Genomic DNA, 25,459 nt, shown 5'->3' on the forward strand with positions numbered 1-25,459 from the left:
ACTGGAGCTTTTACTCCCATTAGATGAGATGGAGCATGTCTTTACTGTTTGTGCCAGTTTAGTCAGGTTTTCTTTACTTGCTGTTGAAAGACTCAGAATAATTCTCACACTATATAGTTCATCCGGGGGTGGGAGGTTAGCTCGTACATGTTTGCCAGAACAAACAACTAAACTTGCAAAAATTTTGGCTGCTGGTTGAGCACACAGGAGCTCGAAATCAACCATGGTGGTAATATCTCCATTTAGAAATTGGCAAATACTATAAATCAGGTCTTGCCCAACCAAGAGTTGTTAAACATCTACCAGCACAACTGGTTACTTTTTTTTACTCAATAAAATGTTCCTAAAAATCCATGCTTACTCAAAATGCCCTTGGTACATATTATAAAAATAGAGACTATTTTCATTTTACCTGGTGCAAATGAATGGACACAGCAGCTTGATGTTTCTGCTACTCCAGTGCATAATTATGTGGTTAGTGATCTATAAAACATGAAATTGTATGAAAGCAGCAAATTTAAAATGACTTACTGATGAGTCCTTTGCATTTGAAAGGTACCTCTTTCATATTTCATGTGTGTCTGACATCCTTCAAGTGTATCTGGCTGGGCTTCCTTTTACCATCTGAATGAGGCAGCATCTCCTGAGCCCAGATGTGGTATGGTTTCTTCCTTTTTGTGGTTCTGTGTGCTTCTGATTGATACTCAAGGCTCTTTTCTCCCCAACCCTTCAAACTCTCTTTACTTTGCCCCTCTCCAGGAGGAGTGGAGCTCCCATAGTTCAGTTTTGAAGACCCTTTATTAGCTATTGCTCGGTAGAGTTCTTATTCCACCTTACTGAACAGCCTCATGAGCCTATAGATTTCCTTTTAGTCTGGAATGGCAAAAGGTGAGGGTTGTCCCACAAGGGAGGAGGCATTGTCAGCTTTCATTCTACATTTGACCCCTATGTGCATTCCTCTGTCTGGGAGAAGACTTGCCATCTTTTCTTTTCTTTTTTAGGGAGTGGGAGGTGGGGTGTTTTTCCTTTCTCCAAGCTCTCTTCTCATGTGGCATGTGGGGCCCAGTGCTGTCCTGGCCTGAGATTTGAGGACCATTATTATTTATTTCCATATATTCTGTGCCTGCTTTACTTATGCTGTTGGTAGGCATGGCCTTCACTCCATGAACATGGTAGAGTCCAAAACTAAGTGAGGGCTTGGGATGGCCTGGTCTGTTTGGTTCTGGGCTACCCAGGCCTACCCAGGACGGGCACTAGTTGTCACGTCCAGCTACTGACTTGAGTCTATGGAGGGTTTGGATCTATCAAGTCCTTCTCAAGAAGGGGGTGCTTAGGCATGGCAGAACTAGATTGGGTTCTGCTGGGCCACAGGAAAGTCTTCCTGCTCACCTATGTATTCTACTACAGACTCAAAATAGCCTCTGAGCCAGAGCTTGTAGCTCAGTCTGCAGCCCGGCAGTGTCAGGACACTCTATCACAAGACAGTAGGTGCATTATTGTGTCTGCTTTAACGCTACGGTTTGCCTTAAGAATTCAGCAGATTTTCTCATTGTTTCTAGCACTGGGCTGAGTATTTCTCTGTCACCATAACAGTTTCTGAGTCACAACTATTAGCTATTTTGTGAACTCTAATTTAATATGAGTATCTCCAAGCTACTTATAGCTTTATAAAAAGATTTCTTCTAGCTCTGTGCCTCCCTCCTCCCCCCCCCCCCCGCCAATTATGTATTTGTGAGGTCTCAAATGTGCCTGCTCTGTTCAGGACCCTTCGAGCCTACACTAGACATTTTTCCATGGTGTCCTAGAAATTGTCCTAGAAATTGAATCCCTTATTTGCAGGATTTACTGATTTTTATGGTGTAGACACCACTTAAGTGTGTCCTCACTTAATGTGGTCAATAGATTATTGGAAATTGTGGTTCTAAACAAAACTGCTAACAAAACCAATTTGACCATAGGTGTATTGATGTAAATAAGAGTCAAGTTCCTAAGCAAATCTCTGAGAGCAGCTCCCAGCAGCTCCCAGGGACACACCCCTGGACAAGATGCCCTTTCATCACAGGGAACATGTGTACTTGTGCGGGCGTGCGTGCACACACACACACACGCACACACACACACACTCCAAATGGAACAACTGAGACATACCTGTGAACCTCACATGCACATCTTTGTAATGGAGGAAAACCAGAGTTTCCAGAGAAAACCCACAGACATTTGAAGAATGTGCCAACTTCACACAGTGGCCCACACTGGGAACTGATTTTTTTCTTAACTTTATAACAAAATGTTATTTGAGGACCGGCTTTACTCCCATCATTGCTGATTAAAATCTACCAACCTGAAGCCTGGCACGCAAAGTGCAGTCGGGAAGAGATGCACACAAGTGCTTTCCTCTGGGGACACAGCCAGAAGCCAGCTGCAGCACCCAAGGAAAAGACATGCTGTTGTATACATTTAAACAAGGCACCCTCTGGGTGGAGGAATTAAGAAAGCTACCTGTTTGGGGCAAATTAGCAGAAAAGCACATCTCTGGGCAGACCCGCTCCATACATATGCTCTGGAGTGCAGATGCAGGGACCCTTCCTGCCAACACGGCCTGTTGACAGAATGAGCAAGATTTGAGGCCACTTGCCCCCTCAACTGGGCGTCTTTGTGCTGTGTAATATTGACTCAACCTTCGAGACAGTCCTGGCTCTGCTTCATGATTGTCCTGTAGTTAAGTAAAAGACAGAATTAGGGGAAAAAAGAGAACCAAATTACCAAGCAGCCCGACAACCTGTTTTATGCAGATTGTAGGATTGTTGCCAGTTGGAACACTGTTCTTAAAATTAGCTTAATTAATAGAAGGCTATTTTGCAAAAAAGAGCCTCTGACTATACCATTCCAGGAATAGACATATGATATAGATAAAAAGACTGGGAACTTGATACCTACAATACTGCATATTTAGATTTCCAGCTCATTAGATGTCTTTATGCAGCACATTGTATTTAAGAAGCAGTTTCTCATAGCTTTTATTTGGCCTACCAATTACTCTGTCAAAGTTATCGTCCCCCTTTTAATAAGATGAAGAAACAGGCTGAGAGATTAAGTAATTCAAAGTGACTCAGAAAATGGACTCAAGACCAGTTCTTCTGTCTGTATCTCACACTCCTTTTACTACTGATGCTTATACAGACGTATTTCAGTACTATGAAACAGACAAATTGAGATCTCTCTGGTGAAGATATTTTATTTTCATAAAAATATAATTGTACAATGCTCTTCAGAAACAGAGAAACTCCTTCAATGCCCCCCCAAATACCATGTGGTTTAACAGTAATCTTCTTCTCTTTACCTAAATATGTAACCGATTATATGCAACTGATTTCTTGTGAAATAGAGCATTCATGTTTTTCAATTTTCTTTGCCCCTGCTTAAAGATCAGCCCAGTTTAAACCTATGCTTTTTTGTAATGAGTCATATCAAGTCTCTCATAATTCAAAGATGATAAAATAAAATGATAAACGGTGATGTTGATAAATACTGTCAATTAGCTGGTAAACAGTGATATGAATTTGCTACAACAAGATAGAGTCTGATTCAGAAATAATAGAAAGGTTTTAGATAAAATAGAAAAAAATTTAAGAACTTTAGCTACATTTTAAAATTTAACTTGGTTAAACTTATTCCATATTCTATTCAGTTGCTCTAGTATACAGCAGGTCTATGCTAAATTAATGACAGAATATGATCGTCTACAGACAGAGATAATTTCCCCCTTACCTTTCTTTCTTTGGGGAAAAAAGAGGAAATATCCCTCCATTTACTCAGGGCAACGAGAACAGATCTAGAGGGGCTGAGCTCACTGCTACTCTCAAGCTCTTCTGTTCTCTCTCAGCCCACTGGCCATTATTACAGGTTAAGTAAGAGATGCTGGATTTCAGCATGCTTGCTGCTCCTGACCTGGAACGGGAAAGACATGCTCCAGCTGTTTTAACCAGTGACATTCACATGCTTCAAGTAGCCAAAATGAGCAGCCAGCACAATACCCAAAGCATTCAAAACCTTCCTTTTTAAGACCTGCTTTCTCCTGGTTTGATCTACTCCAGAATATCAAATAGAAAGATTTAGGAATAAACTAAGCTAAATTTTAATTTACTTTCACCCAAAATTACAAATCTTCTACCTGAGGACAAAGTCACTGCTCTTCTAAAAATAATGGGAAGCTTGAGTGACACTGTATTTAAAATTATAACCAGAGAAGAAATACTTCAAGCACAATGGAGACATTCCATTGAAGAGCCACATTCATTTTGGAATGTTTGCTTTGAAAACAACTCTCGGGAATTTAAAAGGTCCTGAACAAAGCAACACAGATTAAGTCTTGGGTTGTTTTGCAAAATAAAAATATACATTTGAGTAGACCAGATGGCAAAAACATACCCATTACAATCTGAACACTATATTTAAAACACTTAAATTCTGAAGGCCTGAATATTGACAGTCCTTAATCTATTGATATTTGTGATCCTAAAAAGACATTAAATACTCTTAAACCCCCAGTCCTCCAAAATACAGAGAAACCCAACAAGCTGGGCTAGTGGTAGGTATATCAGTAGTCACACAGGACTAGACTAGAGATCTGAGTTTGCAATCTAAGCACAAGAGATCTTTAGGAACGCAGGCTAAGGGGAGGCACTTTATTCAAACATGTGGCCTAGGACAAAGGGGAAAGTACCTTGTCATCTGAAACTACATGGTCCATGTCCCGTGTCGCCTCACAGCCAAGCTAGAGTATGACACCTCCTCTTTGACCGCCTTTTAGAACAGAACTTACTCTGTTCGGAAGCTAAATATTTTGCTTCCTTCGACCGAAGAACAATTATAAGGTAGCAGCCATGGGGAACATGACTCCTGATCTAACTACAGGAAAGAGAAGTGAGAGTGATAAAGTGTCTCAATGGGGAAATCAAAAGATTCCTAGGTCTATCTGAGTGTATCACATTAGGAGCTTGATTTCTCAAGCATCACGCCATTGGCTAGTTAGGGAGGAAGTAAAGGCAGCTGTAACAGGAACTGATGTGCGCTCTGCACCTCCTGCGTGGCCCTGTGTGTGGCTCTAGCTCCAGTGCTTCCCTCATGATGCCGGCACAGCTGGGCTGAAGCAGACGCACACAGCCCTGTTTCTTTTTCTGGCTCAGAACACCTTCTGAGGAAGAAACATGGCAGGGAAGAAACTAAGTGTTAGATCTACCAGCAATTTATCCCTCCTTTTGTTCCAGATCTCTTGAGGCAGAAACTCGATCTCAGCAGCTAGTTTCATTCTATTTTCTTTAGAAAAATTCTTTAAGTTAGTTGAGCACACAAGGAAATGTGTGTGAACATTCACTCCTGCCCTCGCCACATACATGTAGAGACATACAAATAGAACACATACATACAGACACACTCTGGGCTGTCAAGATGACATATGCTGCTGAAATGCCTAAAAAGTTACTTCTTCCTTAAAAATAAAATTTGACTCTTTTCCAAGTATGGAGTAGGTCCTAGCAAACTTTTATAAATATAGTTTGAGAAGACAGCAACAAATGTTTTAAATAAGAGGCTGTCTTGAGGGTTTTTCTGATGGATTTTGTTAACATGTACATTTTTTAAAACAGGCATTATCAGTATGGATTATAAAAATAGAAATGTATATATTTGTTAATATATATTCACAGCTTATGCTGGAATGGCTCACAGGAGAAATCATGGTTCATGCAGAAAATAAACATTGCTCAAGTAAATGTAAAGGTAAGATTAGGTCCATAAAGACTGAGAAATTACAGTCAGTAATAAGCCCATTTGGTTTCTCTTTGTAGGGCAACTAAAGACAAGAAAAGAGGTGACATCTAAACACACACACACACACACACACAACTATATGAATTACATGAAAAGAATATAAATTAACCAATAAAGCAATGTGGAGTTAAGGTGCAAAAATACAATCTTCACCATTTTTCGCTACTCCTGTGTTTTCAAGCATTGCAACATGTTAAATGCCATGGGCAGCAATAACAACTAGAACAGGTCTGAATGCTTGCAAATTTTCTATGTGTTGAAAGTTAAAGCAAAATCCTTTGAGATCTATGGTCACACATTTGGTAGAAACTGCAGATTGACAGAGATGACTACTGAGCAGTAGGTAGTAAATGGAGTCAATCAATACAATCTTGCCCATTCATCCTCCATAGGAATCAGAATATTGGCTTCAACTCCTGACTCATCATTTTATCTGATCTTCACCCTGGAAAACAAATCAAAGTTACCAAAATAAGAATGTTTTTAAAGTCAATGAAGTTTGGTTAATCTGTTTTAAAATACATTTTTTTTTTCACTTTAGTTATCTCCATGAAGGCTATTTTTAAATATACACCAAATGAAAATAAGCTGATTTGGTATTATCATGAATTTTATTTAGCTGAAGGCAAATGTTATCTCATCTAAGAAAAGTTATCAAGAAGTCAAACTTTCAATTCTATGAAAGTTTTTTTTTAATGCTTACAGTTTGAAACTATTTCAAACACAGTCACAGTGATGAAATCAATATATATGCAGAGAACATTCTAAAGTCTCTTCAAACTTTGATGCTGGGACAACTGGATATTCATATGGAAGATAATTAAGTTTGCTCTCTACACTACATAAAAAAATGAACTCTAAATGTATCAATGGCCTGTATATAAGAACTGAAATCATAAATCTCAGAAGAAAACATAAGTGTAAATCCTCATGACTAAATTTGGTAATGGATTCTTGGACTTGACACCCAAGGCTTAAATAATGAAAGAAAAAAATTGAGAATCTGAGCTGCATCAAAATAAAAATCTTTTGTGCATCAAAGGACACAACCAAGAAAACAAAAAGACATCCTATAGAAGGGAAGACATATTTGCAAATCATGATCAATATCTGATTTTTGATCAATCATGATCAGTATTTGAGCAATAAACATACGGAATATATAAAGAACTCCTGTAATTCAGCAACCAAATGAAAAATCACCCAATTAAAATATGGGATTAAGTAGATATTTCTTCAAAGAAGATACACAAATGATCGAAAAGCACATGAAAAGATGCTCAACATCTTTTATGAAACGAAAGTACTTTGTAAATCAAAATACAAACAAGAGGTGTTGTTATTAACAATAACTAGGTGAGTACACTCCTATTCATGGATGACATCTACTTAAAAAATGTCATAAAGTCAGTAAAGCTGCTCTTTATAGACCCATAAAGCTTTTCAGTATTTAGAATTTAATGCCATTTCACTTTCTTATTAGTGTATTACATATGACATAAACATTTTATTTAAAGATATACTGAGGAAAGTGATGAAAACTAAACCCTACCTTAAGACAGTCCTCTAAACAGAAACTCCCCACGGATTGTACTCACAGGAATTGCTATTAGCGTCTGTTTTTCCAGCTTTCATGTGCCTGCCTGAGTTCTGCTGAGATTTGCTCTGCTCTTCTCCAGTGAGTAGGGCCTTTATTTCAGAAGGGATTTTTCCTTGGTCCATTGCCATGCACCACTGTTTGTACTGAAATGAGTAAAATATACTTAGGTAAGATTTAACTAGTAAGATCTCAGGAACCACTCATAAAAATCTGAGACATAAGAGTTCCCAAAACTAGAGGTCAAATTGGCTGCTGGGAATCCCGCTTTTCATTGTACTTCCTATTAATGTCCATCGTTTAGAATAGGGTGAAAAAATGCTACTGAACTACTTCCTCTGATATACTGAAGTGTTGCTCAGATTAAAAAGCCCCCTCTGTTTAAACGAACAGTGGGCACTGACTAGAAGTCATCCTTTTTTTTTTTTTGCTAATGGTCACACTATTTTTCCCCAACTAAATAATTTTGTAATTACCTTCCTCCCTTCTATGAACGTTCACTGAACACTGGCCACACACTAAAGTACTACAGACTTAGGGATAGACAAAAATGGATCAGTCCAAAGATAATGGCCTTAAGTGGTCTGCATTGCAGAAGGCGAGAAATGATTTCTAGGATAAGTCAAATTCAATTATGTTAAAAAGAAAACCATCACCACTGAATAATAGTGTGTCTCTGGACACTCATCATGCCCCTCCCTTATTTTCTTCTCAAAACCTGAGGTAACTTGCTCCAGTTTTGTAATAATCATGATAGTGTTCTCTCTCCCTGCTACCTGTCACCTTCTCCCTGAGCTCATAGTAATGGGGTTTCCATTCTTAACACCATGCTACGATCACTACCCAAAATCTAAATGAATGAATGAATGAAACATGTCAAATAAATATGCTTAAACACAAATAGCATACTATGCCTAGTTACATATAATTATGTTTCTTTTCCTACTGCGCAATGTGTTGGAAATGTCCTTCTACATGGGCAAATACGGTCTCAAAGGATTTCACTATTTGAATGTGGTATAAGTTATTCAAGCAATCCCCTATTGCTATGTATTTGAGTTACTTTTCTCTTTTTTTTCCCCATCATAAAACAATCCCTCATGTACATTTTGCTACCAACAGCAGTTACAAGAATGTGTTATTTGTCTATTTCTTGGCTAATGAATTAGTATTACCTAGGTTTGCTAACTGAGTAGGTGAAAATTGGCATCTGCATGTTTTAATGTGTATTTCTTTGATTATTAAGTTGAGGCTAATTTTGTCTATGTTTATTGACAGACTTTCTTACCATTTCCAGTTCCTCTCTGAGGGCACATATGGCTCTTTCCCGACTGGATACCAACTCTTCCAAATACTGATATCTCAATTTTTTTCTAGCCCGGCATTCTCTTGCACTTTGCCTGCTCCTCTCAAGTTTTGCTTTTAAGTCGATTTTGGCTGGCTTCCGACCACGTTTACCAGGCTTCTTTACCTTGCCTCCAACCACCTTCAGCAAGAAAAAGAAGAAATATTTTTCCCCTTAGTTCTATTCTAGGTTAAGTGGCCATGGCTCCTAATAGCAAAGAAACATTTAAAAGTAATAAATAAATGAAGCTTGTTGACCTAAGAAAAACATAACTCCATCAAGTGCCATGAGATACTGCTTCATAGTTTTCTTTACTTATTCTTTAGACACCATGAATGTAAGAGGAGAAATAATTTTTCATTATTTCTTCAAAGATACATTTAAAAGTGTTTAATAGTAGGGGCCTCCCGGGTGGTGCGGCGGTTGAGCGCTGAGTTACGAAGCAGCGCCGGTTCGATCCCCAGCTGCTCCCCGGCCACCAGAGGAGGGTCCCACATGGTGCCAGACCTTTCCTGCCGCCCGCTGCTCCCCTCAGCATGTACTTCAGTCCTTCTGCCTGCCTGCTCCCCGCTCTGGCTCTGGTGAATTCTCTCACCCTTCCGCGCTTCTGTACCCAGTGCTTAAATAAATAAATAAATCTTTTTAAAAAAATTATTTAATAGTAAACATTATATTGCTGGGTCATAAAAACTTAGAGGCTGCTATTAAATACTTTGCCCCTGAGATTTTTATTGACTTGAGAAAATAAGCAAAATGAAATGGCAAGTGAAAAAAAACCAACAACCAATATTCAAAACTGTAAGTTCAGTATGCTCTCAGTGTTATAGTGTTATAAAACAACACAGAAGGATGTTTACAAAAGATCAATGAGGGGCTTCCCCGGTGGCGCAGCGGTTGAGCGCTGGGTTGCGAAGCTGCGCGCGGCCTCTGCCGCGCCGGTTCGATCCTCGGCTGCTCCCCGGCCACCGGAGGAGGGTCCCGCATGGTGCGCAGACCTCTCCTGCCGCCCGCTGCTCCCCTCAGCAGTGTACTTCGGTCCTTCTGCCTGCTCTGCTCCCTGCTCTGGCTCTGGTGAATTCTCTCACTCTCCCGCGCTTCTGACTGTACCCAGTGCATGTATAAACAAACAAACAAACAAACAAATAAATAAATAAATAAAACATGCCTCTATTAAAAAAAAAAAAAAAAAAGATCAATGAGGCTTTCTCTGATAGGTGTAATATAGTTTCTTTCTCATCTGTATTTCCTACTATTTTTAAATGTTTATAAGTAGGGCAAATATCAAATATGTATATAAAGTTGTGTATATATGCATATGTCTTTAGCAATTTGGCTATAAATTCCCTCTTCAGATTTGCTGAATGCAAAGGGACATATAGGAAGTCTCTGAAATCTTCAGGATAATTCTCTCTGGTCTTTGGAAACCTATAATTATAACACAGACTGTCTCAGGGGATTTCCACTTGCTCTCACTGCTGTCAATATTCCTGTTATTCATTTACCTATGTGGGCACAATTTTGGGGTGACTGACAAAGTCATTTAACATCCTCTACTGTTTAGCTGTGGAATCTCACCAAGTTCTTATACAAGATCTAACTATGAGGTAAAGATGATGAATTTTTAAATGCTTGAACCTGAACTTATACAACAAATAAACATCCTTGAAAGTATCACCTTGAAAGGGGTAAATTTACTCCAATAAACAAGCTTTTCTGCAAATACTTTTGGAACCAGTTTTTTTTATTTACCAGTTATATCACAATATATCTCATTACTTTTTTATTTACCAGTTATATCACAATATATCTCATTACTTATATCACAATATATCTCATTACTAAGTAATGAGTAATCCCCAAACAATCTGATTATCCACTTTATCTGATAAGGTTCTGAATCAAGTCTAGTTTTATTCTGAAAATTAACCTCAGAGAATAAACATGTCATAAATTCAGTAGACAGAAAGAAATAGTACTGAGGCTCTAAAGAAATTCTAAAAGAGAAGATGCAAAACTCAAACACAGGAATAAATGTAAAAACTTTCCAGTAACGGAATTCAAAAGATCAATATTTGATAATGAAAACTCTGGCTGGTTTGTTTGAAATCACTGTTAATATCATACACCAATAATGCTCAGTATCCTATAAATATGAAATCTTTACTATCATGGGTAGAGAGAACAGGAAAACCAAACTTTAAATGTGAATCAGCCGCATTTACCAGACCCTGTATCATGACGGGATAACTAACCATTGCATCCAGCATTTTACAGGTTGTCTCTGAAATGAGACAGAATACTCCCAAACTCTGGAAAAGAGTCCTCCCTTTCTACCAGCATCTTAAGTTAGTTGTTGCAGTACTACTCCCAAATTAGTTTCAAGTTTTCAAAAGCTAGTCTTTTAAAGCTTTTCTAGTTTTCATTATTATGTTTTTATTCCAATATAATAGACAAGTCAAGAAACTTTTCCTCAGAACCAAATAGTTGATGAGCAATTTCAGGATGACTACTTGATCCAAATATCTCTATGGGTTAAATTTTAAATTATGATTATAGCATATCAATTGTACAAGTTGAACAGAACATTTTGAAAACATCCTATGTTGAAACAAAGTGTATTTGCTATTGCTGCAATTTTTAAAAAAGCAATACATTAAAGCATAAAATCATGTCTACAGTGAAATAAATGGTAATCACACACATTCTTTATGTAGTAAAATGAGTCATCAATCATACAACACTATGATCCAATACTTTTGTACAATGCTGTTTTTAATTAATTCAGGGGTGGCTGTCTTTGAGAAGTCAGAAAGAGAACACAGTGTACTTCACAGACTTCATTGATTTTTGAAACAAACCTGGCATGGTCATAAAAATCAAACTAAAGTTATAACCCTTTGTTTAGTTTTCAAGGTAGCAAAATATTTAAATTGAAACTATTTTATTCCTTTTTTTTTTTACTAGAAAGGCAAAGTAAACGAATCCAGGGGCCCTATGTTTTATGTCATCTCCTGTGAAATTACATTTAAAACCACATAGCCACCACTTCTCTAACTTAATTTTTCCTCAGTAATAGACTGAATTTTTGGCTTTTGGTACCAGCTGAAATCTGATTAGTTTTCGAGAGCCAAGTACACCACAGGATTATTGTAAATCTTAAGTATAATAATATATGAGAACATTTTGTAAAGAAAAAAGATTACACAAGTATGGGTTAGTATACAAATATACTGAATTTTATATATTTTGTAAACCATAAAGATTAGGGAACAGACAAGGGAAGTTACTTAGAAACTAGGAATCACCAACTAAAACTGAAATCTACCTCACAAATTCCTTAAATATCTCTGGGACAAAAGTCATTCTTACCAATGTTTCAAAAAGTTTTCACAAACTTAATGATAACCACAGTGTCTGTCCCCTTACTTTCGCCTCCTACTTCTTCTGTGAAGAAGCATATTAATATGGCTAAATAAAAACAATGATTTTTATGCATTAACACGAACTCCAAAGAAAACTATGAAAAAAGATTTAGCTTTTTTCCTGTTCTAATTTTATTTCTATTAACATAGTGTCATATGAAAATTTAGCTATCTTTAAAATGATGTACCTCTTTATTCACTATTCATTTTACTTCTTCTTTTTAAAATATTATTTATTTATGTATATAAGAGCTGGGGTGCAAGCCAAAGGTGCAGGGGGTAAGAGGACCCACCAGAGACAGAGTGGGTAGCAGAACAGGCAGACTGACTGAAATACACTGCTGAGGGGAACAGCAGGCGAGACAGGAGAGGTCTGCTGTGCCGTGTGGGTTAGCTCCCTGGCCAGGGACTGAAGTCCTGCGGCAGTGGCTGCAGACTGCTTCATAGTGCTGAGAAATAACCCTTGCACCACTGGGGAGGCCCCCATTTTACTTTTTTTCCCCCACCCAAAACACACACGTGTGAGCTAGACATAGGTGGCCCTAAGGGAAACACTCAGGAGGCCTGCCTCCCTCCCCCCACCATTATGAAAAGAAACCAGCTAGCTATTGATTTCTTCTTTTTTTAAATCCTACACACAGATAATTATTTCATAAAGGTAGGATATTAGAGATGTTAGGTTTCAGTACAGTCTCTGCAATACTAAATCTGTCTCATATGTTAAAAATATTAAAGTCCATAAGTAAAAACTAAGGTCCTACTTTGAGTTAAGTACCTGTTTTTAATACTTTCTCCTTTGAGACAAGCTAAAACTAGATCTAGTCAAGATTTTTAGAAAGTAACCACTAGGAACTGAGTCATATAATTCTACTGTAGAACACATTAATAAGTAATGTGTCCTAATAAATAGGACACATAAAAAACAAAGGTGTGCCTAAGTAACCAACAGGTCAGTGAAATCACAAGGGAAATTAGGAGAAAACTTTGAGATGAATAAAAAAGGAAAATGGAACATACCAAAGCCCATGAGATGTGGCAAAAGCAGTGCTCAGAGGGAACTTGTAAACACTAAGTTAAAAAAGAACAATCACTTCAATCAATAACCTAACTTCCTACCTTAAGAGACTAGAAAAAAGAAGAGCAAATTAAAACCAAGCCAAGCATATGGAAGGAAATAAATCTTAGAGCAGAGATAAATAAATAGAGATGGAATCACAACAGAGAAAATCAATGAAACCAAAAGTTAGTTCTTTCAAAAGATAACCAAATTGACAAATCTTTAGCTAGTTTGGCCAAGAGAAAACATTAAAAATACTAATATCAAGACTAAGAGAGAAGACATCACTATCAACTTTATTTTTTTAATTTTATTTATTTATTTTTTTTAGAGGCAAGTTTTATTTATTTATTTATTTGTTTGTTTGTTTTGTTTATACATGCACTGGGTACAGTCAGAAGCGCGGGAGGGTGAGAGAATTCACCAGAGCCAGAGAGGGGAGCAGAGCAGGCAGAAGGACCGAAATACACTGCTGAGGGGAGCAGCGGGTGGCAGGAGAGGTCTGCGTGCCATGTGGGACCCTCCTCTGGTGGCCGGGGAGCAGCCGGGGATCGAACCGGCGCCCCAGAGGCCGTGGGCAGCTTCGCAACCCAGCGCTCAACCGCTGCGCCACCGAGGAGGCCCCACTATCAACTTTATAGAAATAAAAATGATTATGTGGAAATACTATAAAAAATGCATGCCTAAAGGGCCTCCCTGGTGGCGCAAGGGGTTAGGATGCAGCCTATGAAGCTGTCTGCAGCCACCACAGCACGAGTTCGATCCCCGGCCTGGAAGCAGCCCACATGGCGCAGCAGACCTCTTCTGACTTGCCTGTTACTCCCCTCAGCAGTGTGTTTCAGTCAGTCTGCCTGTTCTGTTCCCCACTCTGTCTCTGGTGCATCCTCTCACCACCTGCACCTCTGGCCTGTACCCCAGCTCTTGTATGCATAAATAAATAAACCTTTTTAAAAAAGTTGCAAGCCTAAAAACCTAGATAACCTATAGGAAATGGACAAATTCCTAGAATGACATAAGGGAGCAAATTCAGTTGTGTTTCTACACACAATGAAAGATCTAAAAATGAAATTAAGAAATTAGAATAGCACCAAAATGAACACTTAGTTTCAACATAATCCCTATCAAAATCCCTACTATCTATTTGCTGAAATAAAACAAGATAACCCAAAAATTCATATGGAAATCTAAGGAATCTAGTATAGCCAAAACAAACTTGAAAAAGGATAAAGTTGAGGGTTCATACTTTTTGATTTAAAAATGTATTGGAGGGGCCTCCCCGGTGGCGCAGCGGTTGAGCGCTGGGTTGCGAAGCTGCCCGCGGCCACTGCGGCTCCGGTTCGATCCCCGGCTGCTCCCCGGCCACCAGAGGAGGGTCCCACATGGCGCGCAGACCTCTCCTGCCGCCCGCTGCTCCCCTCAGCAGTGTACTTCGGTCCCTCTGCCTGCTCTGCTCCCCGCTCTGGCTCTGGTGAATTCTCTCACCCTCCCGCGCTTCTGACTGTGCCCAGTGCTTGTATAAACAAATAAATCTTAAAAAAAAAAAAAAAAAAAAAAAAAAAAAAAAATGTATTGGAAAACTACAGTGATCAATAATGTGGTAATGGCACAAGGATATACTGGTCAATGGAAAAGAATTAAGTACACAGGGCCTTCCTGGTGGCGCAGGCGATTGAGTGCAGTGCTGTAAAGCTGTCCACAGCCTCTGCAGTGTCAGTTTGATCTCCGCCGGCCTTGGAACAACCCACATGGCGAGCAGACCTCTCCTGTCTCGCCTGCTGCTCCCCTCAGCAGTGTATTTCGTCAGTCTGCCTGTTCTGCTCCCTGCTCTGTTTCTGGTGAATCCTCTCACCCTCCCATGCATCTGGCCTGTACCTCGGCTCTTGTATAAACAAAATAAATCTTTAAAAAAAAAAAAAGAATTGAGTATATAGAAAGAAGTTCTTATAATTACGGTTAATTGATTCTCAACAAGGTGCCACGACAGTTCAATGGGGGAAAGAACAGCTTTATCAAGAAATGGTGCAAGGACAACTAGATATCCACCAGCAAAAGAATTTAACTGGACTCCTACATGTCATATACAAAAATTAACTCAAAATAAAGCAATGTCTTCTTACATATGACACCAAAAGAGTAAGTGATGAAAGAACAAAAAAAAAATGGGGCTCAAGGCACATATTCAAGATGAAAAGAGAAATTTTCACAGAATGGGAGAAATATTTGCATATCATACATATAAAGCACTTATATTAAGAATATATAATGAACCCTTACAACTCAACAAGAAATAAACAAATAATCCAATTAAAATGAACAAAGTATCTGAACAGACATTTCTCCAAGGGAAATAAACAAATAATCCAATTAAAATGAACAAAGTATCTGAACAGACATTTCTCCAAGGGAAATATACAAATACTGACCAATAAACATTTTAAAAAATATTCAACATCATTAGTCATTAGGGAAATGTGAATCAAAACCACAAGGTACCACTTTATACCCAACAGGATGGCTATAGACTAAGAAAGAGTCAATAATAAATAATGGCATAGATTGGACAGCTCATACAATGCTGATGGGAATGTAAAATCGTGGTCACAATGGAAAAGTTTGGCAGTTCCCCCGAATATAAGCACAGACTTATATATGACCCAGCAAGTCTGCTGCACACTAAAAAGATATGAAAACATCCACCCAAGAACTTGAACATGAATATTTATAGCACCATTATTCACGATAGCTGAAAAATGGAAACAACCCAAATGTCTATCAACTGATGAACAGAATGTGTTGCATCATTACAATGGAACATTATTCAGCTATGGTACAACATGGCTGAACCTTGAAAACATTCTTCCAGGTGAAAGAAGTCAAACAAAGGCCACATAGTGTATAACTCTTTGTATGAAATGTCCAGAACACACAAATCTAAAGAGACAGAAAGTAGATTAGTGGTCGTTTAGGCTACAGAAGGAGAAGAAAAGAATATGGAGAGACTGCTAAAGGGTTTTTTATCTTCTTAAATTTTTTTTAATGTTTTTAAACTTTGTTTTCAGAGCTGTATTAGGTTTACAGGAAAATTAAGCAAGAGCTAGAGTTCCCATATATAATTCCTCTTTGTCCATCCCATCGCCACAGTTTTCTCTATTATTAACGTCTCCCACTAGTGTGGTGCATTCATTACTACTGATGAGTCAATGCTGATATATCATTAACAAGTAAAGTCCACAGATTAACATTAGGGTTCACACTGTGTGGTAGTTTGTTCTTTGGGTTTTGAAAACTGCAGTGTCATGACTCTATCATTGCAGTATCATATAGAATAGTTTCAGTGCCCTCAAAATCCCCAGTGCTCCATCTGTCCAACTCTTCTTCCTCTCACTCCAGCCTCTGGCAAACCCTGATCTTTTGACTATCTCTATAGTTCTGCCTTGTCCAGAATGTACTGATACAGTTGGAACCATACACTATGCAGGCTTTTCACACTGGCTTCTTGACTTAGTAAGATATATTTCAGTTTCTCCATATCTTTTCCTGGCTTAATAGTTCACTTCTTTTTATTGCTGGATAATAGTCCATTATATAGATACATTTCAGTCTGTTTATAAGTTTTTTTTAGAGGAGGGTTATGAGGAAAATGTTCTGGAATTAGATTGAGGTGATTACTGCACAACTGTGAATATACTAAATAGCACAGAATTGTATACTTTTTTTTTAAAGATTTATTCATGCATACAAGAACCGGGGTACAGGCCAGATACGCAGGAGGGTGAGAGGATTCACCAGAGACAGAGCGGGAAACAGGACAGGCAGACTGACGAAACACACTGCTGAGGGGACCAGTGGGCAAGACAGGAGAGGTCTGCCATGCCAGGTGGGATTCTCGCCAGCCGCCGGGATTTAAACAGCGCTGCAGAGGCTGCGGACAGCTTCACAGAATTGTATACTTTAAAGGGCTGAATTTTATAGTATGTGAATTGTTTTTTAATAAAGTTGTTATTTAAAAAAAAGACATGGTTGTTATTTTTAAAGGAAAAGTCCCAAACCTTAAAAAGCAGAAAAACAGTAGAAAAAGAAGAATCATGGGGGCATAAACATGAGCTGAGAAAGAACAGGATGGGTGATTCAAGAATTTAAATTTAAATTTAAGAATTTAAATTCAAGAATTTAAAAAGGCTGAGAATTAAGATAAAACTACTGGATTTAGCCAAAAGAGAGGTCCTGATGATTTTATTTTATAGAGTTCCTGATGATTTTAAATTTCACCAATACAGGAAAAGATAGAACAGAAACTAGTCTGCAAAGATCTGAGTGTAGATGGTACTGACTTCCCAGTTAATAGTTTAATTTCCACAAAACAAGCAGACATGACTGTAGTTTCAACCATCCTTTAGGAGCCTGTTAAGGTGAGGGAGTAGGGAGGAGAGTTAAGAAGAGGGAGAGAGTAAGCAGAAGAGGGGGGGTGCAGAAAAAAGGGGGCAATAAAGAGATAGGCACAGTGATCTCTTTACTTCACAGATGACAAAACTTTGGATATCCAGAGATATCCAACAGAAGAGCAGGGTCTGGAACCCAGGTTCCCTGATTTGCACACAGAACTTGTCACAAGATAACTCACTATCATCGAGCAGTCTTCACAAGTTTACAGGTAGGACTCATAAACCTAAACACGTAATTCCCCAAAAGGCTCACAAACTGACAGGTGCTTTACACACACAGCTATATCAATACTATGCTGTCATGCACTAAGTCACTCGCTTTAACATTAAGCATTTGATGGAGGGCAATGACCAGGAGGCTATTCTGTGCTTCCCTGAAATTTCCCTCTACCATTGTGACTTTCCCTGTCTACCCACTGAAGTCATGCTGACTTTAGCTCTTCCTCTTCATTCCTACTACCAACATTAGTCAGGGTGCTATTCACAGAAGATTACCATAGGTTTCTCATGGGTTTCCCTGCATCTCTCTTTTTCCTCCTTTGCTTTCCTAGTCAATCTGTCTTCAAAGACCTACCAAAGTAACCTTTCTCTTCAGCTTATTAAAATAACTTTATTTTTCTTCATGGTAAAAAGTAATACCATCCCACATGGTGCGGCAGACCTCTCCTGTCTTGCCTGCTGCTCCCCTCAGCAGTGTATTTCAGTCAGTCTGTCTGTTCTGCTCCCCGCTCTGTCTCTGGTGAATCCTCTCACCCTCCTGTGCATCTGGCCTGTACCCCAGTTCTTGTATGCATGAATAAACAAATCTTAAAAAAAAAAGTAATACCTATCATTTTAGAAAGAATAAACTTCCTCTAAGGGCTCTTCAGTCATGTCAGCCTCCTTGTCAAGAGAAAAGCTCTGTGCAAGCACTGCTTTTAGCTCACAAGCAGTATGTTAGTTTCCTGAGGCTTCTGTAACAATTATTACACACTTGGTAACTTAAAACAACAAAAATGGATTCTCTCTGTCCTGGAGGCCAGAAGTCTGGCAGAACTGCACTCTTTCCAAAGGCCCTAGGGGAGGATCCGTCCTTTGCTTGTTCCTGCTTCTGGTGACTGCCAGTGACCTCGTGATCCCGCTTTAAGGCCACACCACTCCAATCTCCTCAGTTGTCAGTCACATCTCCCTTTGTGTCACTCTTATGAGGATACTTGGATTTAGGGTCCACCTAGATAATCCAGGATAAATTTCTCCTCTCAAAATCCTAATCACATTTCTGACATATAAAGTAATATTCACTCTTCTACTATATAAGGTAACAGTTACAAGTTTCAAGGATTGGTACAGGGAGGCTATCAGTCTCCCCCTCATCAAGCCAATCTTTAATTTCATTAGACCCTGGCATTGCAGGCATCCCCAAGTCTCCTCACCATTTCTCTTAGTGTCCCTCCACCACCTCTGCCATCTAAAAGGACAAATGTTTGCTTTCTTTGGTTAAGATCAGCTCTAGTCCTCTTTCTCTGAAGCTTTTGCTAATAATCACCCTCTGCCAATACCATTTTTCTTCTCCAAGTCTCTGGAACACAATTGATCTCACACTGAATTTATATGTGATGTGACTTGTTCAGTAGCCTCATGTATTTAAATTCTATGCCCTCTAAGTAGTATGAGCTCCTCAGGTACAGAGCTGTTTTCTACTTCTTTTACAACCCTGAGAGTATCCAGCACAGAGTCAGGCGTTTAAAAGACTTATCATTGAATGAATAAACGCAAAGAAAAATTAGCAATATTTTGAAACTGACTGGCATCACCAGAACCAACAACTTATGAAAGTGGGGGGAAACCCAACAACAACCTCATAAGGAATATAAAAAATCTCAAAAACCAATTAAGAACTCATGTTACCACAGTTATATATATCCAAATGCTCTATTTTTTTTTTTAAAAAAAGATGTATTTATTTATGCATACAAGAACTGGGATGAAAGCTAGAGGTGTGGGGTGGTGAGAGGATTTACCAGAGAGAGTGGGAAGTACCAGAGAGAGAGGGGAGCAGCAGACCAGTCAGGAGAGGTCTACTGCACCTGTGGGTTAGCTCCCTGGCCAGCAGGGGCTTGAACTTGTGCTGTAATGGCTGGCAGTAGCTTGATGGAGCTGTCCTTAACCCCTGCACTACCAGGGAGGCCCCAAATGCTCTAATTCTTAAATCAAACCATAAAAGTTTCAGGTTGTTAAGTTAAAGAATTACTGCATTTACACGAAGGGGTAGCATCAGCCTCAGCTCAAATAGCAGGCGGTCTTTTTTTTCCTCCTTTATTTTAAAAACATTAAAAAGATCTCTCCCACTTAGAGATCAGATTAAAGAAAAATAAGATATGAATATTCCCAGCCACTGTTTTTTTGTCACTTTAAAGAAAAAACAAAAGACTGATCTGCCCTTTCCTTTGGTTTTAAGATTCCCATAGCTTCCCTCACAGTCTTGGGTTAGGAGTTTCTTTTTCCTTTTTATTTACCAGATCTACTGAAAGAGAAGATGTCTAATCACATCTTCCTGCTGCCACCTTGCTGCCAGTCTCTCTAATCAAGGAGAAAGGAGAGAAAGAAGGCATTGCACTGAGTTTTCTTTCTTTCTTCTCTCAACCCTGTACCTTCCACCTCACCTTCCTCAGCCCCCACCTTTTCACCAGCTGCTATAGTGTGAAGCTACAGCCAAGTAAAACTTCATCTGCATAAAGTACTACATTTACCTTAGCGCTACCTGAAACTGTAAGTAACTGAGTCACCCTGGCCTATTCTTTAACTGTCTTCGCTTCTTTCCTTTCCACCACTTCCTCAACGCTACTGGGGCTGCCTGGTGACTCCATGGAAATTTCTCTTACTAGGTTCAGGAGCCATCTCTTATTTCCAAGTCCACTGCATCTTTTTTACTACTTGCTTTTTTGCAGCATCTTATACTGTAGACTAAATCCCCTCTATAATGTTTTCTCTTAGATGACATATCAGGACTCTTTTTTCTGCTTCTCTTTTATCACTAAACTTTCCTTTTAAGTTTATTTTACTGAGTCCTATTCCTCAGCCTCTTCTGATCATTTTAGGGTGTTTTGGGGTTCTGTCTTTTCTGCTCTCTCCTCTAGCCACATTCTTCATCCTTAAAGGATTTTATGCATGTTGCATCAACCACAGGTTACACTGTAATAGTCTCTAATGTGGTCTGCAGTTCAGGCCATTCTTCTGAGCTGTCTAACCAAGCTGGTGAGTCAGAGAGGCTGAGCGCTAACTGGGTGCACATTATGTACTAAGTTCTTTTGATATGGGCTCCCATATAGATCACATTTGATTCTCACAGTAACTCAGTAAGATCATTATTAACACAGTTGATTGATAGGTGAACAAGCTCAGCTCTGAAGAGATTAAAATAATCTGTCCAAAATCATCATAGCTCGGAAATGGTGGCAATCAGATCTGAACTCTGGTTCTGCCAACATCCACTTGGATTTTATGTTTCTAGTCTTGTCCCAGTTCCTACACCTTTACCCTAACCCATTCTCTGGACAGCCATTAGTACTTTTCCCCTCAAAACCACAAATCTGATTTTGTCGTTTCTGCTTAAAATCCTTCAATGGTTGCCCAACATCTATGGCGTTGGTTTTCAAACCTGAGTAAGCTTAAGAGCCACTCAACTAGGGAGCCAATTCAAATTTAAATTCCCAAAGATTCTGATCAAGCCAGTTCCTTCTTTATACCACAGGAAGAAAAACCCTGACCCAAATTTCTTAGCTTATCTTGCCAGGCATATCATGATGCAGCACCTGATTATCTTTCTCTCCTTATCTCTGTCCATACCTCTACCTGTCCTTATGCTCTAGCTCAGTGGTCAGCAAACTACTTAGAACAAATGAATGGAACAGGAGACCTTGTCCTCTGACGTAAAAGGGTAAAGGAAAGGAAATCTCAAGGTAAAAGAAATCTCATTTTTGGCATATTACTGAAAATTGGTATACTACAAGGTACAAAGAAATATAATACAAGGGGAGGACAGCCACCCATCTAAGCATATTGTGGCAAGTGGCTGGTCCACTCAACTAGAACTTGATGCTCTAAATTGTCAGGTAGGGCAAACAGTTGGGGGTCTTTCACCAGCTGATTGTCTGAGGCAGGAACACATCTGATCTATTCCCATTCATTCATTCATAAGCATAAAACCCAAATGTAAAATAATAACGGAGACCCTTCTTATGATCAAAGCCTCTGGATATAATATATTTCAATTTTCTTTGTAAGTGGGGATGGGGGGTGGTGGGAAAGAGGGGAGAAGAGGCTTTCCTAAAAAAAAAAAAGGCACTTTTTCTTAGTGGTAGACTTGAAGTGGGCTGGGGAGACAACCTTTTCCACACAGATTAACAGTTAAGGGCAGAGTTCAAATTCACTCTACCATCCTATCCCCTCGCTCCCATCCTAACTAAAGACCACAGTTAAATGCAAAGGTTGGTGTAGGGGTAAACACAGCTGCAAATGTTCTGCAACAGCATATCTTAAGAATCACCAAAATGAGTATCTCAGATACCTACTGTATTAAGGACCAAGGAAGTCACCACTAGGTAACATAAAAATGATAATATTTTTGCGTGCCTACTAGGTGTTAGACTCTGTACTCAAAGGTTTATATGCATGATCTCTATTCTTCAACAAAGCCTGTGAAAAATATGTCCATCATTTAATAAAGTGCAAACTCAGAGTGGTTACATAACTTAGCCAAGTTTCTTTTTTTCCTTCCTAACTGCCGTACTAGAGATCTACTCAGTCAGTATTTGAGCTCTGCCACTTAGTACTTTCCTAAGCCCTCAATTTTAGATGCTGAATCTCTCTCTTGCTTTATTTTTCGCACTTGCTGTGTTTTATACACTGGCTGGTTTGCTCACTGAAGCATACTGGTTAATAAAGCCCAGGTACATCACAGAAATTTAATGCCATCTGTCCCAATGCAATCCAATCACTATTAATTTGTGCTCTAGGCTGTCTCAGGCATACTGCTAGACTTCTGGGAGGCAAAACTGCATCCCCATTGAAATTCGACCTGCTTTTGCACCAGGGAGCTAGAAGGCTGAATGAGGAGAGCTTTTGGCAAACTCATTCATCACCAGTGATGAAAACAACTCTGAATACAGAATCTTATCAAGGGAGATTCTCACATCACCATCGTCATCGATTTCCTGATCTGCTCATTCAAACACTGCCTCTAACTGCTGCTCCTGCCGACTTCATCCTCTTCCTGTTGCCCAGGCTTTGCTCTCCTTTATGATTTCACTGGCATAGTGGCCATACTTCCAAGCCCCACCCCTCACCTTCCTTTATAGAGAAAATGGAACATGAGACTCCATGATCTGTTCACTATGTGAGGCAAAGGTGTGTCTGTGCATACTAGGAGGGCAATACAATTTGGGAAACTGTACAACTAGAACACAGAACAAGACAGGACTGGGAGCTGCCACAGCCTTATTTGAGGGCTGCTTCACGCTGCCTGACGGCTTCAAGAGTAGTCTAGTCTCCGTGCATGGCATTTAAATATTACTCATCCACAACTACAACACATATTCAAAGTGAAAGTAGTGTATGTACTATTCATCCAGAGACACTGGAAATGGATTTTCTCTTTCATAATCATTAAAATTTTATGAAATTGCTAGTTCCTAAACACTCTCATAAAACAATGAATTAATAAAGAATGACAACTGACTTTATCTTGCTTATCTCTGTACCCTATAGGAAGTAAGTTATGATAGCCTACCCCCTAATTTAACAGCACTTTTTCAGGCAAAACAATAAGATTTTATACCCCCAACTACAGTTTGCATCTTTGGGAAATAATTCATATGTGAGTTTATAGGTCAGTAAAATAACCCAATATCTTGTGTATTTTTCTTGGGCTTTTTTGAGATTACTGAAGTCTTTGAGGAAATTATTAAATATTTCAAAGATCTGAAAAAGCAAACAACTGAAAATTATGTTGACTACATCATGAGACTCAAGGAAATGAAAGAAAATTATTTTAGTAGCCTTAAACATTATTCTCTGGGAAAGATAAAGGAAACAGTGCTCAGATTTAATTTCAAAATTTAACACTGAAAGATCAAGCTAGCAAAGCCTTTTATGGAAAACTATTTTCCGGAAAACTTTCGGAACTCCCCTTCTGTCTTGGAAACAGCACTTCCTATTAGGAGGGGTTTGGTGCTTCACAAGCTAACTGTCCCTCTAGGTGAGTCCCAACTCCAGAGTACTGTGTTGGACTTTCCCTTCTTAGAGACTTCTGCACGAACAGGAAGAGGTGATAACGCAGAGTAAAACAAGTAGCACAGAAAAAAGCTGGGCCTTTTTTCCCCCCATTTCTTTGAGCATGGATAGAACAAAAATTTTAAAGCAGCAACGTGTCACTGGTTAGGTGAAAGGGCACCCAAACAAGGAAACACAGTCCCCTGGAAAGCATAAGGAAGGAGTGAATTCTACTTCAAAATTTGGCAAATTCTAGAAGTCTGAAGTCTGACTTCTTAAAAAATGCCAGTTCCTAAACATCCTAAAACATCAATAAGTTGACTGTCCCTGTCTTCATAAAATAAAGCTAGACAGCACTAACGTGGCTGGACATAAAGGCAGAAATAGGTCAGGTATAAACTAGATATATTAGCCAATAATGGACTTCTATGTTGTTATCATAGGGACAAGTGATTTGGCTCGAGAAAGGGGACATGGTAACAGGCTCTCACAGTAGATTAACGAGAAGAAATCCCCGACTTTTCTTGGAGAAGTCTTTCTAGAGGAGGTTAGCTTCCACACTCTGGAGGAACAGCAACAGGAGCTTAGCAGAGTGTTCCAACCAACCACAGGAAAATACCTCCGAGGGGGAGTGAACTGATTATATGAATGGGGCATTGAGTAAGGGAGCCTGAGAGGAGAAAGGGGAACCGTCAAGGGGAAGAGGCTGGATCAGGGCGCGCTCCTCAGGTCTCTAAATTGGAGAAAGGCTGGGAGGGGGCAAGGCAGGCCAAAAGGAAAAGGACAGTGGTTTCTTCACTGATCTCGGTGGACAAGTCCAGCACTAGGGTTTGCACTACCTGGCAAAAGCTGACCAACAGGCTTGCCCTGGCATTGAAAATTTTCCAGAGGAGAGGGCCCTTTCGGGAAAAACGCAGCCCCGGTGTTCCCCGAATTCCTGGGTGGGTACCAGCGGGCAGTAACTGGCGCGGCGGGGATGTGGAAGGCAGGTGTTTCTCGGGTGTTGGCGTGGACTACGGGGCTCGGCGGCGGGGCTACACTGAGCGACAAGCAGGCGGCGGCGGCAGCTGCGCGTGCAAGCCACAGCACTTACCTTACTGTCATCCATCTCGGCAGACAGGCCGGCCTGGCCGGGCGCTCCCTCCCCCTGCCCTCCCCCGGCTCAGCCGGCCTGGCCCGGCCCGGCCCCCGCCCCGGGGGAAGAAGGGGGTATGGTTCTGACTGCCGCCTCCTCTCGCCTAACAGTTCGTTTCCCTGATGCCACAGTCACGGGGACGAGGGACCAGTTCAGGAATGGCAGAGCGGACCCTGGAGGCGGCCCAAAGCGCCTCCCTTCGCCGCCGCCTCCTCCTCCCCCTCCATGACAGTCTCGGGGTGTGTTTACAGACGCCCTGGAGAGCGGCCCGGACGGGAGGGGGGGCGGGAGCGCCGCGCGCGAAATGGCCCCTTCGGCCGCCGTAGCCCCGCGGTCTTCTGGGAATGGTAGTTTTCTTTACGGCAGTCTCCGCGTGACTGACT

The 25,459-nt window shown here is 39.9% G+C and overlaps 1 protein-coding gene across 2 annotated transcripts; it reads right to left on the reverse strand.

Moving 5' to 3' along the window:
* Positions 1-3,199: 3,199 nt before the first annotated feature.
* On the reverse strand, positions 3,200-25,355 carry CREBL2 (cAMP responsive element binding protein like 2). Of its 2 annotated transcripts, none has more exons than XM_037514332.2 (4): positions 25,035-25,355; positions 8,715-8,912; positions 7,428-7,572; positions 3,200-6,274 (listed from the first exon to the last, which is right to left on the reverse strand). In XM_037514332.2, exons 1-4 carry the CDS (start codon positions 25,047-25,049, stop codon positions 6,270-6,272), a joined length of 363 nt encoding a protein of 120 aa, XP_037370229.1. In that variant the 5' UTR covers positions 25,050-25,355; the 3' UTR covers positions 3,200-6,269. The 2 variants fall into 2 exon arrangements, with proteins under 2 accessions (XP_037370229.1, XP_054552418.1); XM_054696443.1 differs by lacking the exon at positions 25,035-25,355 and adding an exon at positions 22,869-23,030.
* Positions 25,356-25,459: the final 104 nt, after the last annotated feature.

Source organism: Talpa occidentalis, unplaced genomic scaffold (genome assembly GCF_014898055.3).
Source record: "Talpa occidentalis isolate TD23 unplaced genomic scaffold, MPIMG_talOcc4v2.1 talOcc4.16, whole genome shotgun sequence".
Lineage (NCBI taxonomy): Eukaryota > Metazoa > Chordata > Mammalia > Eulipotyphla > Talpidae > Talpa > Talpa occidentalis.

Excerpts from the sequence above, each read along its gene's own strand:
- CREBL2 (XM_037514332.2), bottom strand. Across the intron at positions 7,573-8,714 it reads TCAGAGAGGAACTGGAAATG|TACAAACAGTGGTGCATGGC; the intron begins GTAAGAAAGTCT and ends TACTCATTTCAG.